Genomic DNA, 24,240 nt, shown 5'->3' with positions numbered 1-24,240 from the left:
CCAATGTGGGGCAGGGAGTAGCAGGGGATCCTAGTGGATGTCAGTCTTGGAGCCTGGTCAAAGGGGATGCCCACCATCCAGGGATACACGAGGCTCTAACCTCAGGGGCATTTGGCATTGGATGACTCGCCTTTGTAGCAGATTTTACCAAGGGAAGCTTCTCCTCTGCTACTGGAGAAGGTGATGTTCTCCAGGTGCACCCAGGAGCAGGAGGTGTTGCTGAGAATGCATACACCCATGTCGCAGGTGTCGATGGCTGTCATCAATGTTGGCTTTTCCTCTTTGGCAGCTATCTGGAAATTTCACAATATACTTGGTGGATGACAGCTTAGTGTTTGTAATCTTCCTTGCTGTGCTGTGGGATTTGAGTAGTTTTTATAAGAGGTTGGTTGTATTCTATTTCTGAATAGCCCACATGGAATGAGGGAAGTGATGATCCTAAGTTGCTGGACACAGCCTCGGGGAATTCAGAATCTTCTTATGTCCCACATTTCATTTCTGTTTTCCCTGGTAAAGCAGGTGCAGTGGGCTGCTTGAGTTTGTACCACCAGCTTCATGAGACTAGCTCCTTCACAGAGGGTTATTTCCTGGTCTTTTAAGACCACTTCTTGCTCTTCGGTAAATTTATTCTAAGTATCTTTTGAAAAATATGGGTTTGTTTCCTCTTTTAACAAGAACCAGGTCTTTTTAGTTCAAAAAAACATTTACTAAGCACTTCCTGTATGCCAGGCACTGTGCTTGCTGATGGAGCTATAAAGAAAAATAAGATACATGCCTGCTGCCCTTGGGAAGCATGTAGGCTGGTAGGACAGAAAGACCCCAAACCAGATGGTTTCAGTACTATGTGACCTTTCCCGAGTGATCGCAACCTCTGTAGCTCGACTAGCTGCAAAGGCTTCATCCTCAAAACCGCCATTTTCCATCAACCGCCAGCCCACCTTCTTTGACATAGCTTTAGTGTGTTTGCATTCAGTCAATCCCACGATGGATCAACCTGAGAAAGGCATTTGTTGCTTCTCTAAGGAACCAGCTCCCTCTGCAGGTTTGCTGGAAAAAAAAATCCTTTGCAGGTGTCTCTTGCTAGGAAGGAATTAAATACAAACAAATCCTGGGTTGTAAATAATCAGTCATATATAAGCTAGCCTAAGAGGATGTCTTCATATTAATATCTGTCACAGCAAGTTGAAACATTTTTATGAAAATTGGAGTCTCTGTAACCGTTGTTAGAACTCACCGTGGGCATCTTAACTCCAAGCACATTGCTGTGCTGTGCAAGTCCTAAATTCAGATTTCCTTCTTCTTTTGACTTCAATCCTATTGCCATTACTTTATGCACACACCCCCCACACCCACCCAATAATAGCTGGGAAAAGGGAAGTAGGCTCGAGGGGGAAAGAACAGGGAAGGTTTGGACAGGTATTTTGGAATTTGGTTGTTAGCACTTGCCAAAGGGGCTGTGTGTGTTCAGCATGAGAGCTAGCACATCTGTCTATGGCTTAGTTTGGCAAGCAGTGATATTACTTAACGCAAATATGTATTAAAAACCATTTCTTCATTGAAAGGCTTATAAACTTGATACTGTTGTCAAAGCGCCTTTGCTGCTAAAATGTAGGTAATTGATCTCTCAGGCTTCAAGGTTCAACCAGGGAAGCAGAACCACCGTGAGAGATACAGATATTTACTATAGGAATTAGACCTTACACAATTGTGCAAGCTGCGCCGTGAAGAAGTTTATGTAAGGCTGTCACCTCGGTTTCTGTGTGGTCCTGAAGTCACTGTAGCTGGCAGCGTCCGCAGTTGAAAAGGAAAGCTGGATGTGAAATGGGGGAGAACAGGGACAAACTGGAACCCCTGTCTGTCTGTCCTTGCCTCAATGCTGGGGATGCAGGTAACTTGCTGAAGTTGCTCGCACACACCTGGCCCAAGAATGGGAAAAACTGAGGAAGATATGGCAGGATCTGAAGAAGCATCAACCTTGGTCCTGCCCTGTGCAGGCATGGTGATCCAGCTGACATCGCATACCAGCTGCACAGTTCTTGGTGCCCAACACAACAGCCAGGCCGCAGTTTCATTATGCCTTCCAAAACTCATGCAGATTTCTCTTGTGGCCAACCCTAAATGGAACAATACAGGAGAGGGAACTCTGGGAAATTAGGTCATCTTGACACAATACAAAACTACAATCGAAATTGTTATTCTGTTTTCAGTAAAAAGATCTTCTAGACAGTAAGCTCCTTGAAATGAGTGCCATGTCTGTTGCTTGTCCTTGTATTTCTAGCATCCAGCCTGCTCAGTAAGCAATTGTTTTTTGAGTGATTCATTAAAGACTGGGTTTTCATCGTAAGCTACGTCAACTTGATTCTCTGTACAACTGCTAGCATGGAATACACTCTACATGTTTATATACACTATACAGAAGGCTGGTTGTAATCATCTTTCATGCTTCTAAGGTAAACTGACTTGAAGCTTGTTTATGGGCGAGACAAAAGAAGCCCATTAAGCCACCAGAACCTGCAAAATCAGGACAGCTTTCAAAATGGTATGCAACAGAGATATCAGTGTAAGTCAAAATTTCTGAGCCTTCTTTCCATCCAGGTAGAATTTATGTTCAGATTTCTATGCCTGGAAAAATAATGTTCATGGCTAAGTTCGTTTCCTGAGCCTGTTATAGCAGTAGAGTATCAGGTCATAATATTGATTAAACATCCACCTGTGCCTGACATTATAAAAGCTCCTCCGCTGACAAGAAAGTAGGTCAAGACATGGTCACATCCCTTGAAAGTCGTCCAACATAGGTTGGGTTCTAGAGATAAAGCTTCAAGACTTATTTAGGCCTGACCAGGCTGTGTTGTTTGCCCTTCTAGGCCCAATGTTGCATCCTGCTCCCACCCCCACCCTGCGTCTGGGCTTCCCGGGAGGAAACAGCCAAACAAATAACGGGAGCCAAAGAGCGTTGCCTCCTTATTGGCTCCCTGAGGGCTGCACTCGTCCTCCTCTTTCTCCAGCTACTCCCACAGCTGTGAAGAAATGAAGATAGTCTCTTACCCAAACAAGAGGGCAACATGTTTTGCAATGCTAGATAACATAGATGAGCAAGATTTGGGGCTGCCAGGGAGAATTTTCTGAAGTGTTGTTGTGAATTATTTCATATTGTTTCTTCTGTTTAGCTTATTCTTGCAGCTTTTTTGTTTTTCTTTCTTGAAAAAGAGGAGCTGTAGGGGAAAGGAATTAAATGCATGCAAACCTGGAGAGTCTAACACACGTTTGTTGAAGCCCACTCAGTGGAAAGCACTGTTGTGTGTGCTGTGGGGGCCTGGAGGGGGTACAAAGTGTGGCCTCTAGGACATAGTGTTTAGGGCAGACAAGCAGGCACAGAGCCTGCTGTGGCCTGGGTCCAAGTGCAGCTGGCCGTCACATGTGCCTTTTCTTCTGTAATGAGCTGGGAGAAGCACGAGAGGAGAATTGCTGACCTGGTCACTTCCCTGTTCTAGAGGCTGTCTTTTGGTTAGAAAAGTTAAAATGGTTGCGTCCTGTCTTTGGGGTAGAGAATTGAGGATGTTGTGCCCATATATGTATTGTCACTATGAACACATATTGAGCACTTACTGTATGTTCGGCAATATGCTAAGCACTTTCTGTCTATTATTCCAATTTAACCTCTGAACCACCCGTTAAGATTGATACTGTTATTAATCCTAATTTAGGAAATGTAATCTCAGAGAAGTTAAGTAATGAGCCCAAGACACCGCAGCCAGCAAGCGGAGGAGAGGGTGGCTAGAGAGACTGCTCACTAACCACCAGGCTCCACTGCCTCCCTCGAATCACACGAGCACCCTTATGGATACTGTTCCAAACAATAAAATGCATCTATTTTTGGCATCTGTGCAGACAGAAGTCCCAATGGGCATAAAGATGTTTCCCAGAGCTGAGCAGGATAAGCATTTTATTTGATAGCTTCAATTTTAAAAATGCATGTTTTCTCCCTTTCTCTAAAAAAAATTGTCATTGTTGTGGGCAAAATGCTAGTAGACAGGAGAATTGGAAAAATTATATGGAAGACTAGAATGTTAATGCTTTCTTTAAATTATCTTCATGGTTATAAAAAGATGTTTACATATAGACATAGAGTGTACCTGGAACGGGAAGAAAATAAGCGTTTTATAACCTATTAGTTAGAATGTAGATAAGTGTTCTCAGACTTAGTGTGCATTCACAACATCTGGAGTGCTTGTAAAAGTATCTGTTCTAGAACCTTGCGCCCAGCGGTTCTGATGAAGCCTGTGATTGGGCCCAGAAATCTGCATTTTAAGAAGGAGCTTCTGATGCATGTAGTCTACATGCCACGCTGTGAGACCTGAGACGGAAGACCGGGAATGCTTTAGTATCTGCCTCCCCGATGTTTAAATCCAGCGCTGTTTGGATAGTTTGCTTTGAATTCTTTCATATCCCTAGGTCTCCCGTGAGCCCCTTTTGTATGACTAGTTCTTAGAATAACTGTGCTCTAATAATAATTGTAATAATAAAGGGTGAGTTTAGTTTAATAATGAATACTTTTAGAGGAAAAATCTGATTAATTGAACAAATTGGTTGGGCACCAATTTATACAATTCTAATAGAATGTGAAATTGCTATAATCAATACAGGATAAAAGCCCCAAATGATGACAGTAGTAGTGTGAATGCCTCTGGACTTGAGGGCGGCCTCAGGGACATCAACCCACAGGAAATGTCCTGTTAACACTTGCATATTTTTACTTAGAGAGTTTGCTGATGATTATAGCAGTATATTTATTCGATCTAAATTTATTGAATATATGCTATGTGCAAGGCCTCTCCCAGGCTTTGTGGAGACTGCAGAATATTGTGTAAGACTCAGACCCTGGTCTGAAGCAACTTACAGTTTATAAAAGTTGACATTGCTTATGCCTGGAAGGACTGTGTGTGGTCATCAATCATTACTTTTCCGTGAGTAATTTTTGACCACTTAAATGCAATGCACATTTGAGAGTAAAAAACAAATATTAGGGGTGACAGTTTTTAAGACACATGCTTCCTATTTCTTCTCATCCTTTCCATGTGCCACAGTGTATGTTTCTACTTCTTATTACGGGGTTGGAGTGGCCTTTTGTAAAGAGAAAAAAAAAGTCATAAAAAGTAGAAATAAAGTGATTTCAAATGCCATCTCCAATTCTCTCCCGTGTGACAACCCGTGACAGTTCTTCCTTCTGTCTATTACTTCTGTGTCCTCTGTAGGACAGCCTCCTATGGAGAGTAAGCCAACAGGCCAACAGTGCCGAGTGTGTGCGGGCCGATTCCTCCATTCAGAAGTGCGGGAATCCTCACTCATGCTTGCTCGTTAGAAAAGAAAGGAAGGCTTTGAAGGAGTGCTCCCCAAAGTGTGTCCTGTGCGCGGGCCTGAGCCCGTGAGCTTCTGTCTTCCCTGATGGGATAAGAGTAAGCGTTCAGAAACCTTGAGAGCAATTTGATAGAGTAATTTCATGCCTGCTAAATTTAGTAATAAAACAATTGAGTTTATCATTTGTCTTTGTCTTCTTTTCATTTTATTATTCTACTAATTACTTTTTATTGTATTTTACAAAAGTATTGGCTCATGATGGATTTGAAATAATAATTTTTTAAAAACTGGTCCTTCATAGATAGTTTGAGAAGTATCGTTTTATTTAATTTTTTAATTTTTTATTGAGGTAAATTGACATACAGCATTATATTAGTTTCAGGTGTACAACATAATGATTTGATATTTGTATATATTGCAAAATGATCACCACAGTAAATCTAGTTAACATCCACCACCATACATGGTTACAGAATTTTTTTTCTTGTGGTGAGAACTTTTAAGATTTACTCTCTTTAGCAACTTTCAAATATGCCGTACGGTATTATTAACTATAGTCGCCATGCTGTACCTTACGTCCCCAGGACTTATTTATTTTGTAACTGGAAGTTTGTATCTTTTGACTCCCTTCACCTATTTTTGCCCCCCCCCCCCCAGTTGGAGAAGTTCTGTTTAAGTATCTTTTCTTGATTCAGAAAGTGTTCAGCTTCCCTTCCTTCACATTAGTTTCTTTTTTACCTTGTAAATTTTTGTCAGGGCAAACTCCCAGATACTAATTTTTTAGCCAATGTGTGATACAAGAAAAGAGAGACTTCTTTTGATTACGAAAATCATTAATTCCCTAAATAACCATAAAATTACTCTGTCATCAAACTGAATTAAAGTGCTTCCAATGTTAAAATTTTTGAAAAAGAAATGAAATTTTAAAAAAGGAAATTATTGTCTTTTTAAATCAAAGCTTTGTTTTTGCCAAAATATTATATTAAATTTCTATTAAATGTATTAAGCTAGTTTGGCAGGCTAAAACTTCAGAGTTTAAAAATGTAAATAACTAAGGAGAATTAACATTTAAAAGTAATTATGTCAGCCTGCTTGGCTGATGCTGTCCACGGAGTAAGCTCTGGCCTGGTAGCAAGTGCCTGAGCCCTTCGGTCAGCCAGACTGGCTGGTCTTTGCCCTGGGTTTCGGTCATCGTGCCTGTAGAATGAAGCTGCCCGTCAAATGAGGGATCAGCCTAGATGACCCCTGAGGCCTTCTCCATTTCTAATATCCTATATGTCTGTGAAGTTAATTTCATAATCATTTTAGACTACTTGTATTTTCATTAAAAAAAAAAGTTAATCCTTGGAAATTAAGTAAGAACCCCTCGTTTGTATACTAAGTATTTCTTGATAGAGTCCTTTCTTGTCAAGTAAGATGAAAACTATGCAACTCAGTACATACGCAGGTGTGGAAATAAAAATGAAGAATGGCAAAGTTACAACAGTTTATAAAAGTAGAGAAATAAAAGTAGTGGTTATTCTAGGTGTCCTTGAGCTGTAAAGGTGAGTGTTGGTGTGAAAGACGGTTGTGGTGAGATTGGCACTCGTGGAAATGGCCTAAAGTTCACATGGAAAGAGATTATTAGAGACCCTACCCACTTCTTCTTTTTTCCCATCTGATCAGTGAACTTGAACCTTTTCCTTTTCTGACTCTTTAGGTGTAACCCAGCTGTTGGTCAGGGGCACCTTCCCTTCTAAACAGATGGGACTGGCTGGAAACTACACGCCAGGTCTTGTGCAAGTCTAATCTTCTCCCGACGATCCAGAGAATCCCTGGAGGTTTAAGTTTTGGGTTGCCTGGCTCCATAAGCTCCGTAAACCCAGCGAATGCCTGCTCCTGCTGCACCCGTTTGGTTTATGAATCAGCTCTCCCCTCTTCCCTCTTGGCCTGCTGACTGTTCCCGCCCAGGCCCAGACGTACACCTCTGCCCAGGGGTGCAGGGCCCACGCCCTCTCTCCTCTCTCTCTGTCCTCGCCCCTTCCTTCCTGCCGAGCTCCAAATGCTTCTCACTTGGTTATGCAGAGCAATGCAGCTCTGTACATCCCCTCCCAAATTCACTGTGGACCCCCCACCACATAGCAAGAGGCCTCTGACTCTTTTAACAGGACCTGCCCTCCCTAGAAGACTATTTGGATTTAAAACAGTATTTTTTCATGCTGGTAAATAGAACAAAATTTTCTTTTAACCGGATTTGATAATTTGCAGTTTGTGGTAATTCAAACAAGGAACTGGACCAGGGGGTCTGCAAACTTTTTCCATAAATAGCCAGATAGTCAATATTTTAGGCTTTCATGGCTACATATGGTCTCTGTCACAAATATTTAAGTCTCCTGTTATAATTCACAAGCAACCATAGATAATATGTAAACAAATAAATGAGGCTGTGTTCCGGTAAAACTTTATTTATAAAAACAGACCAGGGGCCGGCCTGGTGGCATAGTGGTTAAGTTCATGCGCTCTGCTTCAGTGGCCTGGGGTTCACGGGTTTGGATCCTAGGTGCGGACCTACACACTGCTCATCAAGCCATGCTGTGGCAGCATCCCACGTACAAAATTGAGGAAGATCGGCACAGATGTTAGCTCAGAGACAATCTTCCTCACCAAAAAAAAAAAAGACCAAAATTTATCTGTGATTAAAATATTTTTAGAAGTATTGCCTATTTAAGAATATAGGTTCTCCACACACACACAAACTCTAAGAGCATTTATTTGTATATAAACTATAACTGGCATATAAATATATATTTTCTTTGCTTAACCTGTTGCTTTGTGTGAAATGCAAATCATTCCTAAATATTCATTTAAAAATAGAGCCTCTCCTAGGTAATATCTCATTCACCTCGTCTGAATTACGCTAAAAGTAATCACATCTTGTTACCTTTTAAAAACAAATTTCTCGTGAATTCATTGGTCTTATCTCCAAATTGTAAAAATTTGTGAAATGTTCCTTTAAATTTTCTGTTTTGTTAGTCAATCCTGAATTTACATAATATTTAATGCAAAGCAATAATCTGTACAATATCAACACACAAGGCAAAGGTATTAAAGTGAGAGAATGTATTGTTATTTTGTTGTGAATGTGTGAAAAGGATACTATACCATTTTGTATAGTATTGTTTTGAGATGCTTATCTCCAACCTTTTTGGCCATATGTCTGCAAAACTTTTTCAGCATGCATCTTCAAAATATGCATCTCATTTCTTTATAAGTTATATAGTAAAGGAACTACTATCATTAGCTAATATTTCAAGGCACAATATATTTAGGGTGAGGCTTTTCATTTATCATAGTCTTACATAACCATGTAGATAATAGACTTCTGATGATGTTTCTCTGTTTTGTCCAAGCTCTTGTCAGATCTGATTAAATTTGTCATTACTTTTACCTTGTAATATAGGTGATAGAAAGCTTTTATTGGGAGTAGAAGTGTTAGCTCTGTGACTTCCACATTATTTATGCTTGCATTGGTATTATCATCTTTAATTCGTGGGTTCCTTGCATAAATCTTGTCCATTTTAGGATGTTTTTAGTTTAAGTGTACAGATTACAATGTAATACGTAACATGGGACGTGGCAGGCCCATCTCTGTACGTTTCAGTGCACTTAAAGTAATGAATGGAGAGGGCAAGCCCCACCCCCACAGCTTTGTGGAAGCCCCACTCTTCCCTGAGGGCATCTCGAATACTGTGAGGCAAGATCCTCTGTGGAGCTGACAGAGGGCACAATGCCAACCCAGAAGTTAACTACCAGCTAAAATGCTTTCCTTTTTAAGGAAAATAAATATAAATGGAGGTTCCAATATTTTCTTCCCACATCACAATAGATTGTCTGTGCATCTACATAAACCTCACAAAGTTTGAGACCAAAGTTGATAAAAATATTTTTTCTTATTTAAATCTTGATGCTTATATTGTGATTTAGCTTTTCTTTTGTTTAGTTTTTGTTCTCTCAGCTAGTTTTTGCAATAGAGCCTGGCTAATGTTTCTTTCAATCTTCCATAGTCCTAGCAATGATTCACACATAGTAGGTGAGCATTAGTAACACATGTACAAGTTTCACTCTAAAATGGGCCAAGGAATATTTAGTAATCATTACTTTATTGCCAGTCTTGCTGAGGGTGGGTGGCATAGATCTTTTTTTCCCCTCTTTGGTAATCTTAACAAATTGTTTGTTTGTGTGGCCCTGTAAATTTGTTGCCCTTTACTTATAGCATCTAAATGGAGTCACGCTGTTTGTTTAAACTGTATTCTCTAATTCGCAAAGTTAATTTCTTTTTGCTCTCATTCTATTGTCCAAGTTGGCCATTTTTCTCAGTATGTTGCTACCACTGATTCATGGAACATTCTTTTTATTTCATCATTTATGTCCCTGATAATAGTGTGAATTTGAGAGTTCGAATTATCTACTGCCTGGGGACACTTTTCTGTACCTGCATGATAAAGTAGATTGGACAGTCCAGGCCTGTGGGGATTAAGGTGAACAAGGGTGAGTTCTTGGTCCATGAAGGGTGGCAGGAGTGTGGTACTAATGCCTTTCCTTGGCTTATTGATGCCACATTGACAAGATGTCCATAAAGGAGCCCCACTGACTGGTCCAGGGATGTGTCTAGAAGTAAAGGGACACAACAGACAGCCATTCCCTTCTCGAGAGAAGCTATATCATTCACTTGATTGAACAGAAGACTGTCCTCAATCTTGGCTGCACAACAAAGTCCCCAGGGAACTTTACAGAAATTCTGAGGCCAGTTAGAATCTCTGGGGTGGGACTGGGCATCTGCATTTTTAAGAGCTCCCCAGGTGATTCCAGTGCACAGCCGCATTGAGAGCTATAGTTCAAGAGGCTCGTGAGCTGATTAGGCCAATAAAAGGAAAATAAAAAGGGGGAGGCTCAATAAAGGTGAAGGAATTGAACAGTAGAAAAGAAGTTACCCCATTATAACGTGGAAAAGGCTGGGGAAAGACGGAACAGCTTTGTAGCTTCAAGTTGAGGTAGTAACAGTCATCCTCTTCCCTGGACTGCTTACTGATCACACAGTGAGGGGGAAGATGTTGGCCGAGAGAACCAAAGATTTACACATTGATTCAGGAAGGTCTGAAGGGCTTTGAGGCCTTTGGCTTTGCAAGATGGCGGCTTGTTGACAACCTCCTCCAACCTTAGATGATCTCTGGGGCTCTTTTGGCCTCTGGATATTTTACCCTGGTGTGCACACTGGCACAAGAATGCTCTCGTTTTGCCTAAGGATACCTTATACTTTGTAAGGAAACCTTAAACTCAGAAGGTTTACTTGGTTTTGGAGATGTTCCAGGGCTCTTGGCCTAACAAAGAAAGGTAAAGGGAATCTGTGTTAACATGTGCTACTCTTTTGATCTTTATCACATGTTACCTTCCTTGTCTCAGAAGAACATACATCTTGAGCCAGGCTGTGAGGCAGGGAGCCTTCCCTTTCCTAGTTGCAGGGCTTGGTGAAGCATCTTACACCCAGTAAGTCTTGATTGATCATTTGTCAGTGACCCCTGCAACCTCTGCTTTTGTTGTAGGAAGCAGTGCAAGTATTGATTAAGCACTCGGCTGATGTCAATGCGAGGGACAAGAACTGGCAGACTCCCCTCCACGTGGCAGCAGCCAATAAGGCTGTCAAGTGTGCAGAAGTGATCATTCCCCTGCTGAGCAGTGTCAACGTCTCCGACCGAGGGGGACGCACAGCCTTACACCATGCTGCTCTGAACGGCCATGTGGAGGTGCGTGTCCTCGTCATTGGGAACAAGAATCCTCCCTACAGACCCTCTTAGCCCCACGTGGCACCTTATCTTATTGCTGAGACTTTTAGAGAATATGACAATATTTGTACAGCAAACTTTAGGCAACTACACCTATTTTTAAATTTAGAGCCACAATGAATTGAAAAAGTAGCCGTCACCTCAGTCTTTTCCTCTAACACACATGCCACAGGGCTGGCTGTGACATCATCTTCCTACTCTGTTTGAACCCAGATCTCTGACCTGCCTTTAGATTGGACGTTAATTTGGCTCAGATCACCTGCAGGTGGTGAGGAGCCCTCACCATTACAGAGTGTACACTTGATTTCATTGTTGGTTATCTTTCAGATGGTCAATTTACTCTTGGCCAAAGGGGCCAACATCAACGCATTCGACAAGAAGGACCGGCGTGCTCTGCACTGGGCAGCATATATGGGTAAGGATTCTGTGAATGAAAAGCAAAGTGTGGATAACCTTAACGAAAGAGGCCACAGGTCTCTCAATGACCATGTGGGTTTTTTCTTGGGCAAGTCTGACTTCTTTTCAACCTCGGGATTCATTTGAATTGAGATTCAGTCCATTTTACTGGCATGCACAGAGCACTCTAGTTGGGTGGTTGCTTTGTCAGAGATTTATTTATCCTACAAAGGGGAGGAGGCATGAATCATGGCCTGGACCTCATTGAATGTGTTTCAATCTGGATTGGAAAGCTGCACAGATTGTGCTTATTTTAACTTATTATGGCAGCAAAATAAGGTGTTTACAAAGAAAGAGGATTGGCTAGCAAGGCAAGGAGATAAATCCCATTTGTCTTTTTGTTTATAAATATTTTTGAAAGTAACAAAAAGGAAGGAAGAAAGGACAACCCTTGGCTGTTACATAGGTTGAAGTGACCAGAGTCACCGTGCGTTGCCCTCTGATCCACGGCCCACAAATCTGGCGCTTGCGGTCCTCGCGTTGCCAGCTTGCGTCCAAGAGATAAAGGAAGAAATCATATTTCTACATTTTCCCTTTTTACTTTTGTTGGCACCAATACCACTGACAAATGATGGACCTCACAGAGTTTATTCTCAGTGTAGACTTGTGGGAAATGAAGAACTAAGATCCTTCCTTTGTGTTTCTAATTGGAGAACATCCTGCAACTAGAAAAGCAGACAGGATTCTATCAGCACCAAGTTATAAACAACCTGAATGCCCATCCACAGGAGATTGTGTTGGTAAATTATGGAAGATCTACACAATGGGACGCTATGCAGTAACTCCAGTGATGGTGTCATTAGTTTTTATGAACAGAAAAGACTCTGTGATATGTTAAGTGAAAACAGAGCATAACACAGTATGAATAATATGATCCTCATTTTTACAAAAAATAATCTATACAATAAAAGCAATCAGGGATATATTTACACTGAAACGTTAAGTGATTATCTCCAGGGATTGGGGATTGGGGATGGTTTCCTTTTGACACCTTTTTGCCTTTTCTGAATCCTTTTTAACAAGCACACCAGCCTTTTATCATCGTAAAAAACAATAACATTAATTGTGGGGAGAGAAAAGAGAGTGGGTTGGGGCAGGGATGAAATAAATGATGTGGCTATCAATGGGTCTGAATAAATCTTTGGGCTTAAAAAACCAGAATCTTAAGATTTTGCAAGTGTTATCACTTTTTTTAAGGTGACGTGGACTTTTGAGTTAACTGAAGCAGGTTGCATGTCTACCTGGTGCCTGTAGGACTGGAGCCAACGTACATTTGCCAGATCATGTGTAGGCAGAGCACACGCTAAGCTGGTTGAGATGGGACTCAGAGAACCTGGGGTTTCAAGTTTATTGTTTGCTGATGTATAGTTAAAACATCTGTGTAGAATTTCTTTAAAGAAGTAAAGTCATTATTTTGTGTGTTATCAGGATAGAAATAGGAAAAAATATATAGATGACTATCTTTAGGAAATAAAGGACAAAACCAAGACAAAAGATAGCACCGCTTAAGCCTAAGATAGCACCACTTGGAATTGAAAATAATTTTTTCTATGTACAAGTCTTGGGGAAAAAGTCAAATTTTAATAAAACAAGCCAAGGCCAAACTCTCTGTCTCTGTCTCACACACACATCTCTCTCTCACACACACACATACACACACATCTCTGTCTCACACACACTCACCTCTCTCTCTCACACACATATAGACACGTATATCTCTCTCACACACACACATACACACGTCTCTGTCTCACACACACACACCTCTCTCTCTCTCACACATATACACACACACATCTCTCTCACACGCATACATATACACGTCTCTCTGTCTCTCTCACACACACCTCTCTCTCTCTCACATATACACACACACATCTCTCTCACACACACATACAAACACCTCACACACACACCTCTCTCACACACTTCTCTCACCCTCACACATACATGCACACACACCTCTCTCTCTCATACACACACACACACACACACACACACACGACACGCACATTTTAGACCCTGGAGTCAGTACTCATCTTCTCTCCTTCAATTATCAACCGTGTTTATTTAGAGCAATGACCCTAAGGCATCAAACAATCTTCAGTCACAAAATAAAGTTCAAATACATTTATCATACTATGTATGGTGAGATAGGGAACAAAGGAAAATATTCTAGAAAATATGCCAATGGGAGTTGAAACTAAAAAGGGTTTTCTGTTTAGCTAGTAATTCACGAGAATATTTTTAAGTTGAACCATATGAGACTGCCTTTTTCTGGGTAAAAATATGGTCAAATAGCCGCAATTTCTTATGATTTAACAATAATCTGGAGTCATTCTGATTAATTGATTTTTTTCTTTTGTTAGTTTTTCCAAACCAAATTGTCATTGTTAGACTTTTCAGTGAGGAATGGCAATTGGTTTTGAAAGCATTGCTTTCATTTTAACATATTTTTTTAGGCTGTGGTACTGACATATTAGCAGGACCTTGTTAGTATTTATTTGTGAATGGGCATCACTTCTACCTGATCGCCTTGAAGAGAAGGCTTCCGTATGCATCATCTTTTGTTCCCACAGAACTGACATAAAGTAATAGGTGCACATAGTGGGGCTCACTAAATATTTGTTGAATATTTACCATGAACCTGCTTTTTATAAATAGCTCAGCAAAATGCTGGTGGCCATAAAAGCTAACAGTGATAATTTAGGTGGAATGGTTGAATTGTCCTATAAAAGTTAACAACATTTTCTGCTGCTTTGTTTGTAAAGGCCACCTGGACGTGGTGATCTTGCTGATTACCCATGGCGCAGAAGTGACGTGTAAGGATAAGAAGGGTTACACCCCGCTGCACGCTGCGGCCTCCAACGGACAGATCAACGTTGTCAAACAGCTCCTGAATCTGGGGGTGGAGGTGAGCCAGGAGGCATGCACCACCCCATGGTGGAACTGTGGGGTTTCTGTTGTTCTGAAATTAAATCCTGTTTGCATTTTAATTCAAGAGGAAAAAATCCTTCATTTTCTGGCATCCTATCTTTTTGAGTTTACCTAGGCAACAGATGAAGGGCAATGGGGGCATATATTAAGTAGTGGAAGACCAGAAACAGACTAACTTTCTATATCAAGATAGATAGAGAAATATTTAAACATATATATGTTATACGTGGTACATGTTAACCAGTCATTTTTAAAAGACTGGCTAGAGTTCTTCATCCCACCTTCAGAGTCTAGCTGTCTAAATTGTGGCTTACAAGCAGAAATGAATGAATGGCTGGGACAAAGGGCAGAAGTGTCCAGCGCTGAGCTGGAGGGTCAGCCTGACCCTGTGCTTCTTCAGCTAGCAGAACAGGGCAGTGCAGAGGCTCTGGACCATCCCTGTCCCTGGAGGAGAGGAAAACCAAGTTGCGGTACTGAGACCGTGGTGGTGAAACCCAGCAGCCGGGGCAGGTCTGGGAAGGCAAGAGAGAGCCATGTGCTAACACCCAGGATGGCTCCCTGGCTCTGCTGCTAGAATGCGGCCTTGTAAGGTGTCTGGCTGCCGAGATATGCCCAGAGCAGCTTCTGAGCCCAATGTCTGGGTCTGGGCTCCACAGCACCTCCCTGCTCATCTCCCGCCCCTCTCTTCGTGTTCCCTGTTGGGTTTCAGGCTCTTTTCTTGCTCTCCTAATTCAGACTATTCCTCTGGTATTTCAAGGCAGCTTCACCTTTCACTTTTTGCCCTCCCTAGCTGAAAACGTCTCTCCACAAGTTGAGATCTCTCACTCTTCCTCCCCGGTCCACTTTTTTTCACATTCACTTTTTGCTGATCTTTACCTGGGGTGACAAGCATTGCCGGGTGACCACGCTGGGGCATGAGTAAGCTCTGAATAATTACATTTCCTTTCTTTGGCTCAGCCATTAGGCTTTTTGTGGAAAATGGGGTAAATTGGCTCCAGTGATTTTAATGGCCCTGTGTTGGACTCCTTCACAGATCGATGAAATCAACGTGTATGGAAACACGGCCCTTCACTTGGCCTGCTACAACGGGCAGGATGCTGTGGTCAACGAGCTGACCGACTATGGTGCTAACGTGAACCAGCCCAACAACAGTGGGTTCACCCCTTTGCATTTTGCTGCTGCCTCCACACATGGTGCTTTGTGTCTTGAACTGCTCGTAAACAATGGGGCGGATGTTAACATCCAGGTATGACACTCTTAGTCTCTCTCAGTGTTCAATGCCTTTGCATTGAGCCTCTGTCTGAGCAAAATCAACTGCTGTAAATTGTGTCGTATTTCAGTGAATTGTAATTCTGAGTACCTTGAATCCCATAGCCTTATCCAGTATTGGGATGCTGTAGAAACTTAGCTGTGTTGTTTCTGCAGGAGTGGAGGTACTGGCTGGAAGGCACTGAAGTTCTACCCATGTGCCCTTGGTAGCTCAGTGAATGTTCCAGAGCAAATACTGGGTCTCAGGGATGTTGACTTGGCCCAGATTCTAATACTGAAGTGAATGTGGAGCTGATAGGGCAGAGCTGCTGAGCATCAAAAGCATGGCCTAATCTAATGATCTCAGATCTGTTTCCAACCCTGGCATGGGCCTCCACGGAGTTTCTCAGATGCCTTCCTATAGTAAACCCCAGACAGTGGCTTCAATGATGTAACATTAACAGGTCTTAATGGTGATTCCTTTATTTAGCAAACTTACTCAGAACTGCCTAGTGCCCCTGTTTGGTACTGGGGGAGTGCTCCACGATGAGATGTGATCTCTGCCCTCAAGGAATTTCCAATATGGTAAGGAGATAATGCACTCAGATAATCAGGAGGCAAGAGAGAGTGGGATGAGTGGCATGAGAGAGTAATAAAGCGTTCATGTCAACACTTGCTTCTTACTTGGGCATCAAAAATGGAGATTGCTTTTGAGCTGAGACTCAGAAGATCGATATCAGATGAGATGAGGAGGGATCAGAGGGAATTGGAGAGAAGGCATTCCAGACAGAGAGAACAGCATGAGCAAAGGGGTTGGGAGTTCTGGATAGGAAAAGCTCTGGGTAAAACTTAGGTAACTACTCAGCTCACTGTAACAGATAACCGGGAGGAGCTTATGCACACAGCCTGCGTGATGTGGGTTACATCACTTGGATGCATTTAGATTGTAGTGGAGTGTCCTAACCTGCACCAAGTGACCTGTACTCATCCTCAGCGTCCCTTCCCCCAGGCACATGGGAATCCTGAAGCAAAGTCCTGGTGTGTTCTGCTTCTGCTTTTGAAAAATTATTATTTCCCAGGTTTAATTTCAAGAATAGTGGATCAATCTATTTTAATGACCTTCTCTATTCACTATTAAAATCTTTTAATATTTTTTCTTATAATTTCTAATAGTGTGTAAATATGGGACAAATTTTCAGAATAGCAATTTATTGTGATTAAATGGAATATAAATTGTATAAAAGAAAGGAGCCAGGAACAAGATAAACTGTGACCTGACCAAGGAGGAATGCATATCTACTGGCTAAGGGGTTTGGGCTTCTATAGGCTGTGGGGGCCACTAATCATTATAGAGGTCATGTGACCAGAACTGAGCATTAGAAACAGTAATCTGGCCACAGAACACCAGACACAGAAAACATAAAGGCAAAAAATTGTTTATATGACTACATAAAAATTTAAAACTTTTATATGGCAAAACAAAACAAAATAACAAAAAAGGAAACAAGCAAAAATCCTGACAAAAACAAAATTGAAAGAGGAACAACTCAGGGAAAATAATCGGCAATATACATGATAAGCAAAGAGTTAATATGTTTAATATATAAAGAGATCATGAAAATCAGTAAGAAAGGTTTGATAACCTACTAAAAAATATGGGCAAAGATGACAAGAGAAAAAATGCAATATCCATTAAACCTGTGAAAAATAGTCAAAATTACTAGTAATTCGAAAACTGCAAACTAATACATTTATAATACAAATACATTGATATTTGCCTTTAAGATTGGAAAATATCAAAAAGACTAATAATACCCACTCTTATCAATGAAAAAAATTAAAATGCAATAAGTAAATGTGATCCAATTTTTAATTTTAAAAAGTTATGTGTCTGTGTGTGTGCATAGAAAGAGAAAAGTACCTGGAATATACACTAATATCCTAGCAACACTTTACTCCAGAGAGGGCAAATTATGATTTGGGTTTTTAGTTTCTTTGATATATCTTTGTTTTAATCTTCTGATTGTGATGCAATGAGCTTGTGTTTTTTTAATATCCAGAAGAAAGAAAAGCTATTTTCCTTCTTTTGAAAAGAAAATTCAGGTAGAGCGGGCCTAGAGAGAGGACAAGTAGGGGAGAACTGGAAGTTCGTAAAACTGGTCTGGCTGAGAGTGATGAGGACAGGGGAGCGGGACAGCCAACAGAAGGGAGGGACTTTGCAGAGACAAAATCAGCAGCATTTAGTTGGACAAGAGACGAGGAGTTGAAGACGAGTGTAGGAATTGAAATCTGGTTAAGGAGGTAGTGAAGCCTAGTGGTTAAGTGTTCGGTTCTGGGGCTAGCCTGCCTCGATTCCAATCCTAGCCTTGACTTTCAGTAGTTATTTAATTATAAGCGACCTTTCTGTGTGTCTCACTTTGCTTTTCTGTAAAATTAGGGAAACAACAGTATCTTCTTCATGGAAGTGTTGTGAGGATTCAATGAAATATCTCACTAAATCACTTAGAACAGTGCCCTCCACATGGTAAACACTCGATAAATGATTATTGTTTTTAGGAGGGATGTCAGGAGAAAGAATAGGCTTAGAAGGTAAGACTGATGAGTTTAGTTTTTGAGAAGCTGATTTTGAGCCTTTGGTACAGCAAGTCTGAGAAAACCAATAGTGGAAAATGTGATGCTCTATCAGGGAGAGTGGTAGAGAATAGGAGAAATAACTTAGGCTGCCTCATTCACAAAGAGGTTGCTGATAGTTGAAACTTGGTGAAAAGGATGAGATCACCCAAGGAGAGAGGACATCATATCAAGAGGAGAGGAGGGAGGGAGGACTCCAGGAACCCTTCACTCTTTAGATCGGGAGAAATAGGAAGAGCAAGAGAAAGGGGTGAGAAAAGAAGAGTTAGAGAAGACAGGAGGGAGACAGAGGGCAGTATGGTGTCTTCATGGAGGTGGAAAGCAGGCAGAAAAGAAAAAGTAGGATGGATGAAGAGAATTTCAGAGTTCTAGATCCGGTAAGGGGAGCCCATCCAAGGTCCTAAATGGAGGTAAGAGGAAGGTCTTCCCGGGCATCGAAGAGACCAAGGTGGGGAAGGAGTTACCGTGTGGGGTTGAAGTCACAGAGGATGATGGTGAAAGGGCAGGAGGTGGCCAAATTGTCAATATCTCCAAGACTTGTGACACTTGTCTTCACGTCTGGTGTCTGAGGGACATTCTGTGAATCCTCCAAAGGAAGGAAAATTATTGAAGTTATACAAAGTGTCTCTCTTCACCAGCCTCCACTTAATTAATTCACAGAGTTGTCTGATGCTCTCCATTACCTCTGTGAAACATGCCCATTGATGCTGTCAGTGTACCTGATACTGAGGCTAGAAGGCCACTGTCTGGGACACCTGCCTGCTTCTCCCAGGTAACTGACTAGTGATCAGTTCAGACTGGGTAAGCAGCTTCAACTATACATGGTGCATTAGTTTATGGCAGCCTTCTCTTCTCCCCCACAAAATGGACATGGAAAGCATAATTACTTAATTTCAGTATTTAATTTTTTCCTGTGGACTGCTGATCATCCATAGACTATAAGAAACACCACTTTGAAAACCTGAGACTTGGGTTTATGTAACATCTAATTTGTGTAAATGGGATTTTGAATCACATCTATCCTTCTCCCTCAGTCTCCCTTCATCTACTTTGTCTACATCCTCCGTTTTCCTTCTCTTGGATCCTCCTTACTTATTCCAGATGCTTCTGGATGCACAGATTGTCTAACATTTCTATAGAGCCATTCTGTCTGACTCTGGAGGTAGCTTTCTAATTGAAGTTATCACTCCACACCACATTGCTTTTGAAAGTGTTTGTAGATTGCAAAACAGTTTGTATTTGTTTAGATTTTCCAAAGTTTTAGGGAAATAGCATATTGAAATGTAGCCAATACATACCCACATGTTCACTTTGTTTTCCTCTATCCTCACAAAACACTAAAAGTGATGTCTTCATGAGCAATTATAAGATGGTGGAGAGAGATGGAAGGACGTGTGTCCTGCTCGCGTTTGACAGTCTCTCATTTTGCTTAGATTGACCATGGCCCAGTCTTTGACTTTGTAATATTAGTTTAATCGTTTAATTGATAAAACTGATAAAGGTTTAATTGATAAAATAATAAAGACACAATACTTCATAAAATAATCCACTGAAGGTTCACTTGTATTTTGCAAATAGGAAAAGCATGAGAAAACATGAAATAATTTTTCTTCTCCATTACAGACCACATTGTAATTTCTGTAGCATCTTAAGGCGCTTTTTGGAAGCCTTCAAAGTAAGTGTTAAAAAAGGCACTAAACACATAAGCATGCTGGATACAGCTAAGAAAGATTCAGAAATTACACTGCCTGGGTTACCTACCTCCTGCACCTACGTCCTGGTCACTAACAGTCAGCCTGCCCATGGTCTCAATTCTTTTCTGTCCGTGGGCCCTGAGATCATTTAGCCCTAAGACACCAGAGCTGAAGCCCATCCCACGTCTACTGAAGTGGAACAGCTCCCTTCTTTATAGACACCAGGACCAAATTATAGATTGGGTTGCACTGCAGAGGTTGAAAGTGAAAACTGGAATAGGCAAGAGTGAGTAGTGATAGGTCGTGGCACTTGGAACTTCAGAGAGGAAGTGAGGAAAAGAGAGGAATGAATGTCTGAGCTAACCTTGTACCATCTCCGGTCTTTAGAACTATTAAAAAGAATTGGACCATGTATAGAAGTACGTTGGCTTTTTTCAAACCGGGGTTTTAGATTGTGCTTCCGTTGAACTAGGAAGCCCTTATTGAGTTTCTGACCGTATCTTGCCCCCCTACACCCCAAGCCTCAGACTGGCCTTAGTGTGTCCTATAGAGGCTTCATTGCCCTCCAGTTGGGCCGCTGAGCTGCGTGACTCCAGGAGGCACCATGCCGCAGAGAACACAATGCCTTCAAGGTCCTGGGGAGTAACGATGTCTGTACGTTTAGGGAAGGTTTATGGGATGTTGGAGGATGAGGAAAGAAGGCATTAGGAGTAGAAGAAAAGCATGAATGGATTTCTGAGGAGAATGGTGGTCAAGAAAATTGAAGCACTCCCTTTAGTTCAAGGATTAACCTTCCACAGACAATGTTGATTCTGCCCTGAAAGAGTACAAACATTTGTCATAAAATGTTCTCAATCCTCATTAGTTTTCCTTCCTGACTTATGGCTGAACCATGCCTAAATCAATAGAAGAGCTCCTTGCTTAATTAAACAAATTCTCAAAATAACAAAATTTTCCAAGCCCTAAATCTGATGGGAAAATGCATCTAGAAATTTAAAAGAGACTAGAAATTAAGAAAAAAAAATATAAAGCAAAGCTTTGAATAAATGAGAGAACTGAACATATTCTGTCCATTGAGACTACAAGGAGTGTTTTATCTTTGTCTGAAGTTCTAGAAACAGCAGCGAGTCCCCCTGCATAAAAAATTTCTCAGGCAGATAATTTAACTCAGTAAGGTCCCTCATCTCAACCTGAATATTCTGAGTTCTAACTTGTAAAGGCTAAATAAAAAGTATTACCTTTTGATATTCATTGCTTTTCAATGGCTTTTTGAAATAATGTTATTTTTATACCCATACCGTATAAATAAAGCTGCCCCCAAAAGGCTGCCATGATACTCTTAATGCTTCCTGTCCCCACCTCCTCCACCTCCTGCCACCCATATCCCTATGAGGGAAAAAGAAAAAAAATCAGCTAAAGCCTGGCCTCTATGGTGGATGAGCCCAGGCAAAGATCTGCAAAGAGAGATCTGAAGCAAGTATCATCACTGACCATATAGCCATCCTTTGCATTTTACCTATATTTCGTCATCTCTATTTATTTGTCCCTTACCAAATGCACAGGCACTCCAAGAGAGAAAAGGGTGTGGTGTTTGCTATCCCTGAAATGTGACCACCCTTGTAAACTGCACGCCCTAGAAACTGGTTACTTCTGCTTTGGCTCTCTGGCTGCAGTTTAGGGAGTGACCACCAGGTTGGTGGTTATTCCTTGGTGACGCCTTTAAGCTCTTTTCTAGGCATGGAAAAGTGCTTAGTTAAATATTTATAAAGATATTGTCTAAACACTAAAATATTTATGGCTCTGTATATATTTAACTAAATGCTAATTAGTTATGTTTTCGTATTAAATTTAAGAGAAAATATTGGAGCAAAATTTAAAGAAATAGCACCACCTAGGGACAAGCTAATGTCAACTCTGCAATTTCTGTTTTCTCTCTCCTGAACAGTCTTGGACTGTCATCACTTTTTTATTGGAGGGGGTACGTTTTAAATCCTTATTCCTAAGTAGTTCCCAGGCTTTTCAGTCCTTTGAAAGGTCTACAGTTCTGACAGCCGAGCCCCAGGCTCTGGAATCAGACAGCTTTTAGGAGCTCTTCTCCACTGTGTGCCTCATGGTCATTGATGCTGTGGAGTCCTCACTCTCTTGATTGCTGCTCCTTTTCCTCTAAAAATATTATTTCAGTAAAGCTTCAAGCTTACTTCCATCTTCTTTTCTCAATCTTTTCTGATTCAGGTTATAATCATATAAGATTATATGATTAAGAGAAAAGATCCTATTATTTCTTTTTTTTTTTTCCATTTACCTGAGAACCTTTCACTAAAAAGATTATTTTTTCAGTCAAGATACAGTTACTGCTCTGATTGACTCTTCCCTTTGCACAGATCGTGTGTAAGTCCTTTCTTCCTTTCTAAGGAATAGACTTAACAGGATATAATAAAAATTCTTCTGTTAAAACCTTGTGTTTTTAGGGCCGGCCCCATGGCTTGGCGGTTAAGTACGCGCGCTCCGCTGCTGGCGGCCCGGGTTCGGATCCCGGGCACGCACCCACGCACTGCTTCTCCGGCCATGCTGAGGCTGTGTCCCACATACAGAAACTAGAAGGATGTGCAGCTATGACATACAACTATCTACTGGGGCTTTGGGGGAAAAAAATAAATAAATAAAATTAAAAAAAAAAACACCTTGTTTTTTCAGAAGCTATTCCAGCCCACAGTCTAAAGCAGGGGCTCCTAAACTTTAGTGTGCTGTGCAAGTTAGAAATGAGGATCTTTTTACCTCAATTCTGATTCAGTAGCTCTGGGTTAGGGCACAGAATTCACATTTCTGACAAGAACCCCGGGTGAGTCAGATGCAGGTAGTCCTTGGTTCGCTCAGAAAAAGACTTAGTGTATAAGTGATTATTTGTTTTCCATTGTGGAGTTTTTTTTAAAAAGAGGCATTTTAAAGTATAAGTATAGGGGTTTTGTCACAAAAATGAACTTGCATTTTTGAAATCTTATATTTTAACCTCAGACTTAGGAAAATGTTTCTCCTAAGAATTAGAAAAATAATAGTTACATAGACTTCGTCTTTATTTATTTATTTTTACAATACTCAAATCAAAGAATACATTCTTTCTACTGGGGATACTTTTGGTCTAAAATAACAGTAATATTTTCTTTTGAGTATTACTATTTTTAGAAGAAATTCTGTAAATAACTATTTATTAATTAAATGTGTATGACTTTGGTATTTGGCATAAGGATGATCAGTATGTAGATTCTGTACATTTTCCATGTTTTTCCTTAATCTGTGCCAGCGAGTTCTATCATTTATATCTAAATAATAAAGACATGTATAAATTCCTCACACATTTCCAGGTGATCATTAAAATGGCAGTTTGCTAAACCCTTGCATGTCTCCGTCCTGTGATTTCAAATGAGTTAAGTGAAGCAAGTGTTTCTCTTTTGGAACAATCAGAAGTGTTGTTTTTCTATGGAATTAGAATGTAGGGAATGGTGGCGGGTTCCAGGTCACTTTTTGAGAATTGCAATGATTTATAGCAGTTTGTCAACTTCAGGTCAAACAAGGCCAAACAAGTTAACACAGCATTTGTCTTTTTTCATGTCCTGTAGACAAAAGTTGGAAAAAAGACCTCGAAGGAAACTCTTCATCACTAGATCACAGGAGAGGAAAAAACATTTTGGATGACTGCTTCAGTTTGAAACAGGGCAGTTTAAAAATTGTCAGAGTAACTAGAAATTTCGCATTTCTTCTCTAAAATAATTTTCACTTTTCTAAGCTTCTTTAAAATGTGATGTTATATAGTAACTTGAGATATCATATATACTTTATTTTTTGTTTTCAAAATTATCTTTTACCTCTTGTGATTTTTTATCATACTTTTTTTTTTTTTATATTTAAATTGATGTTTTCAGGGCTTTGCCAGCAGTGTCCATAGGGATGTTTCAGATTGATGTCTGAAACTGGTCCATTGTTTCTCTCTCTCTCCTTTTTTAGAGTAAAGATGGTAAAAGTCCACTGCACATGACAGCTGTCCACGGAAGGTTCACGCGGTCACAAACCCTCATTCAGAATGGTAAGAGATTCTTCCCCAGTGG

General features: G+C 40.7%; 1 protein-coding gene across 2 annotated transcripts in view; it reads left to right on the top strand.

Moving 5' to 3' along the window:
• ANKRD44 (ankyrin repeat domain 44) overlaps positions 1-24,240 on the top strand; it is a 295,892-nt gene that overhangs the window by 162,721 nt on the left and 108,931 nt on the right. For both annotated transcript variants that reach the window (XM_087435544.1, XM_087435543.1), the window contains exons 5-9: positions 10,935-11,135; positions 11,502-11,589; positions 14,402-14,544; positions 15,601-15,813; positions 24,140-24,218. In XM_087435544.1, coding sequence (XP_087291670.1) covers positions 10,935-11,135; positions 11,502-11,589; positions 14,402-14,544; positions 15,601-15,813; positions 24,140-24,218 — 724 coding nt within the window. The remainder of the gene's footprint in view (positions 1-10,934; positions 11,136-11,501; positions 11,590-14,401; positions 14,545-15,600; positions 15,814-24,139; positions 24,219-24,240) is intronic.

This window comes from Ceratotherium simum, chromosome 9 (genome assembly GCF_057802395.1).
Source record: "Ceratotherium simum simum isolate JZ-2026a chromosome 9, ASM5780239v1, whole genome shotgun sequence".
NCBI classification, from domain to species: Eukaryota; Metazoa; Chordata; class Mammalia; order Perissodactyla; family Rhinocerotidae; genus Ceratotherium; species Ceratotherium simum.
This window is presented reverse-complemented; position numbering and strand designations above follow the sequence as displayed.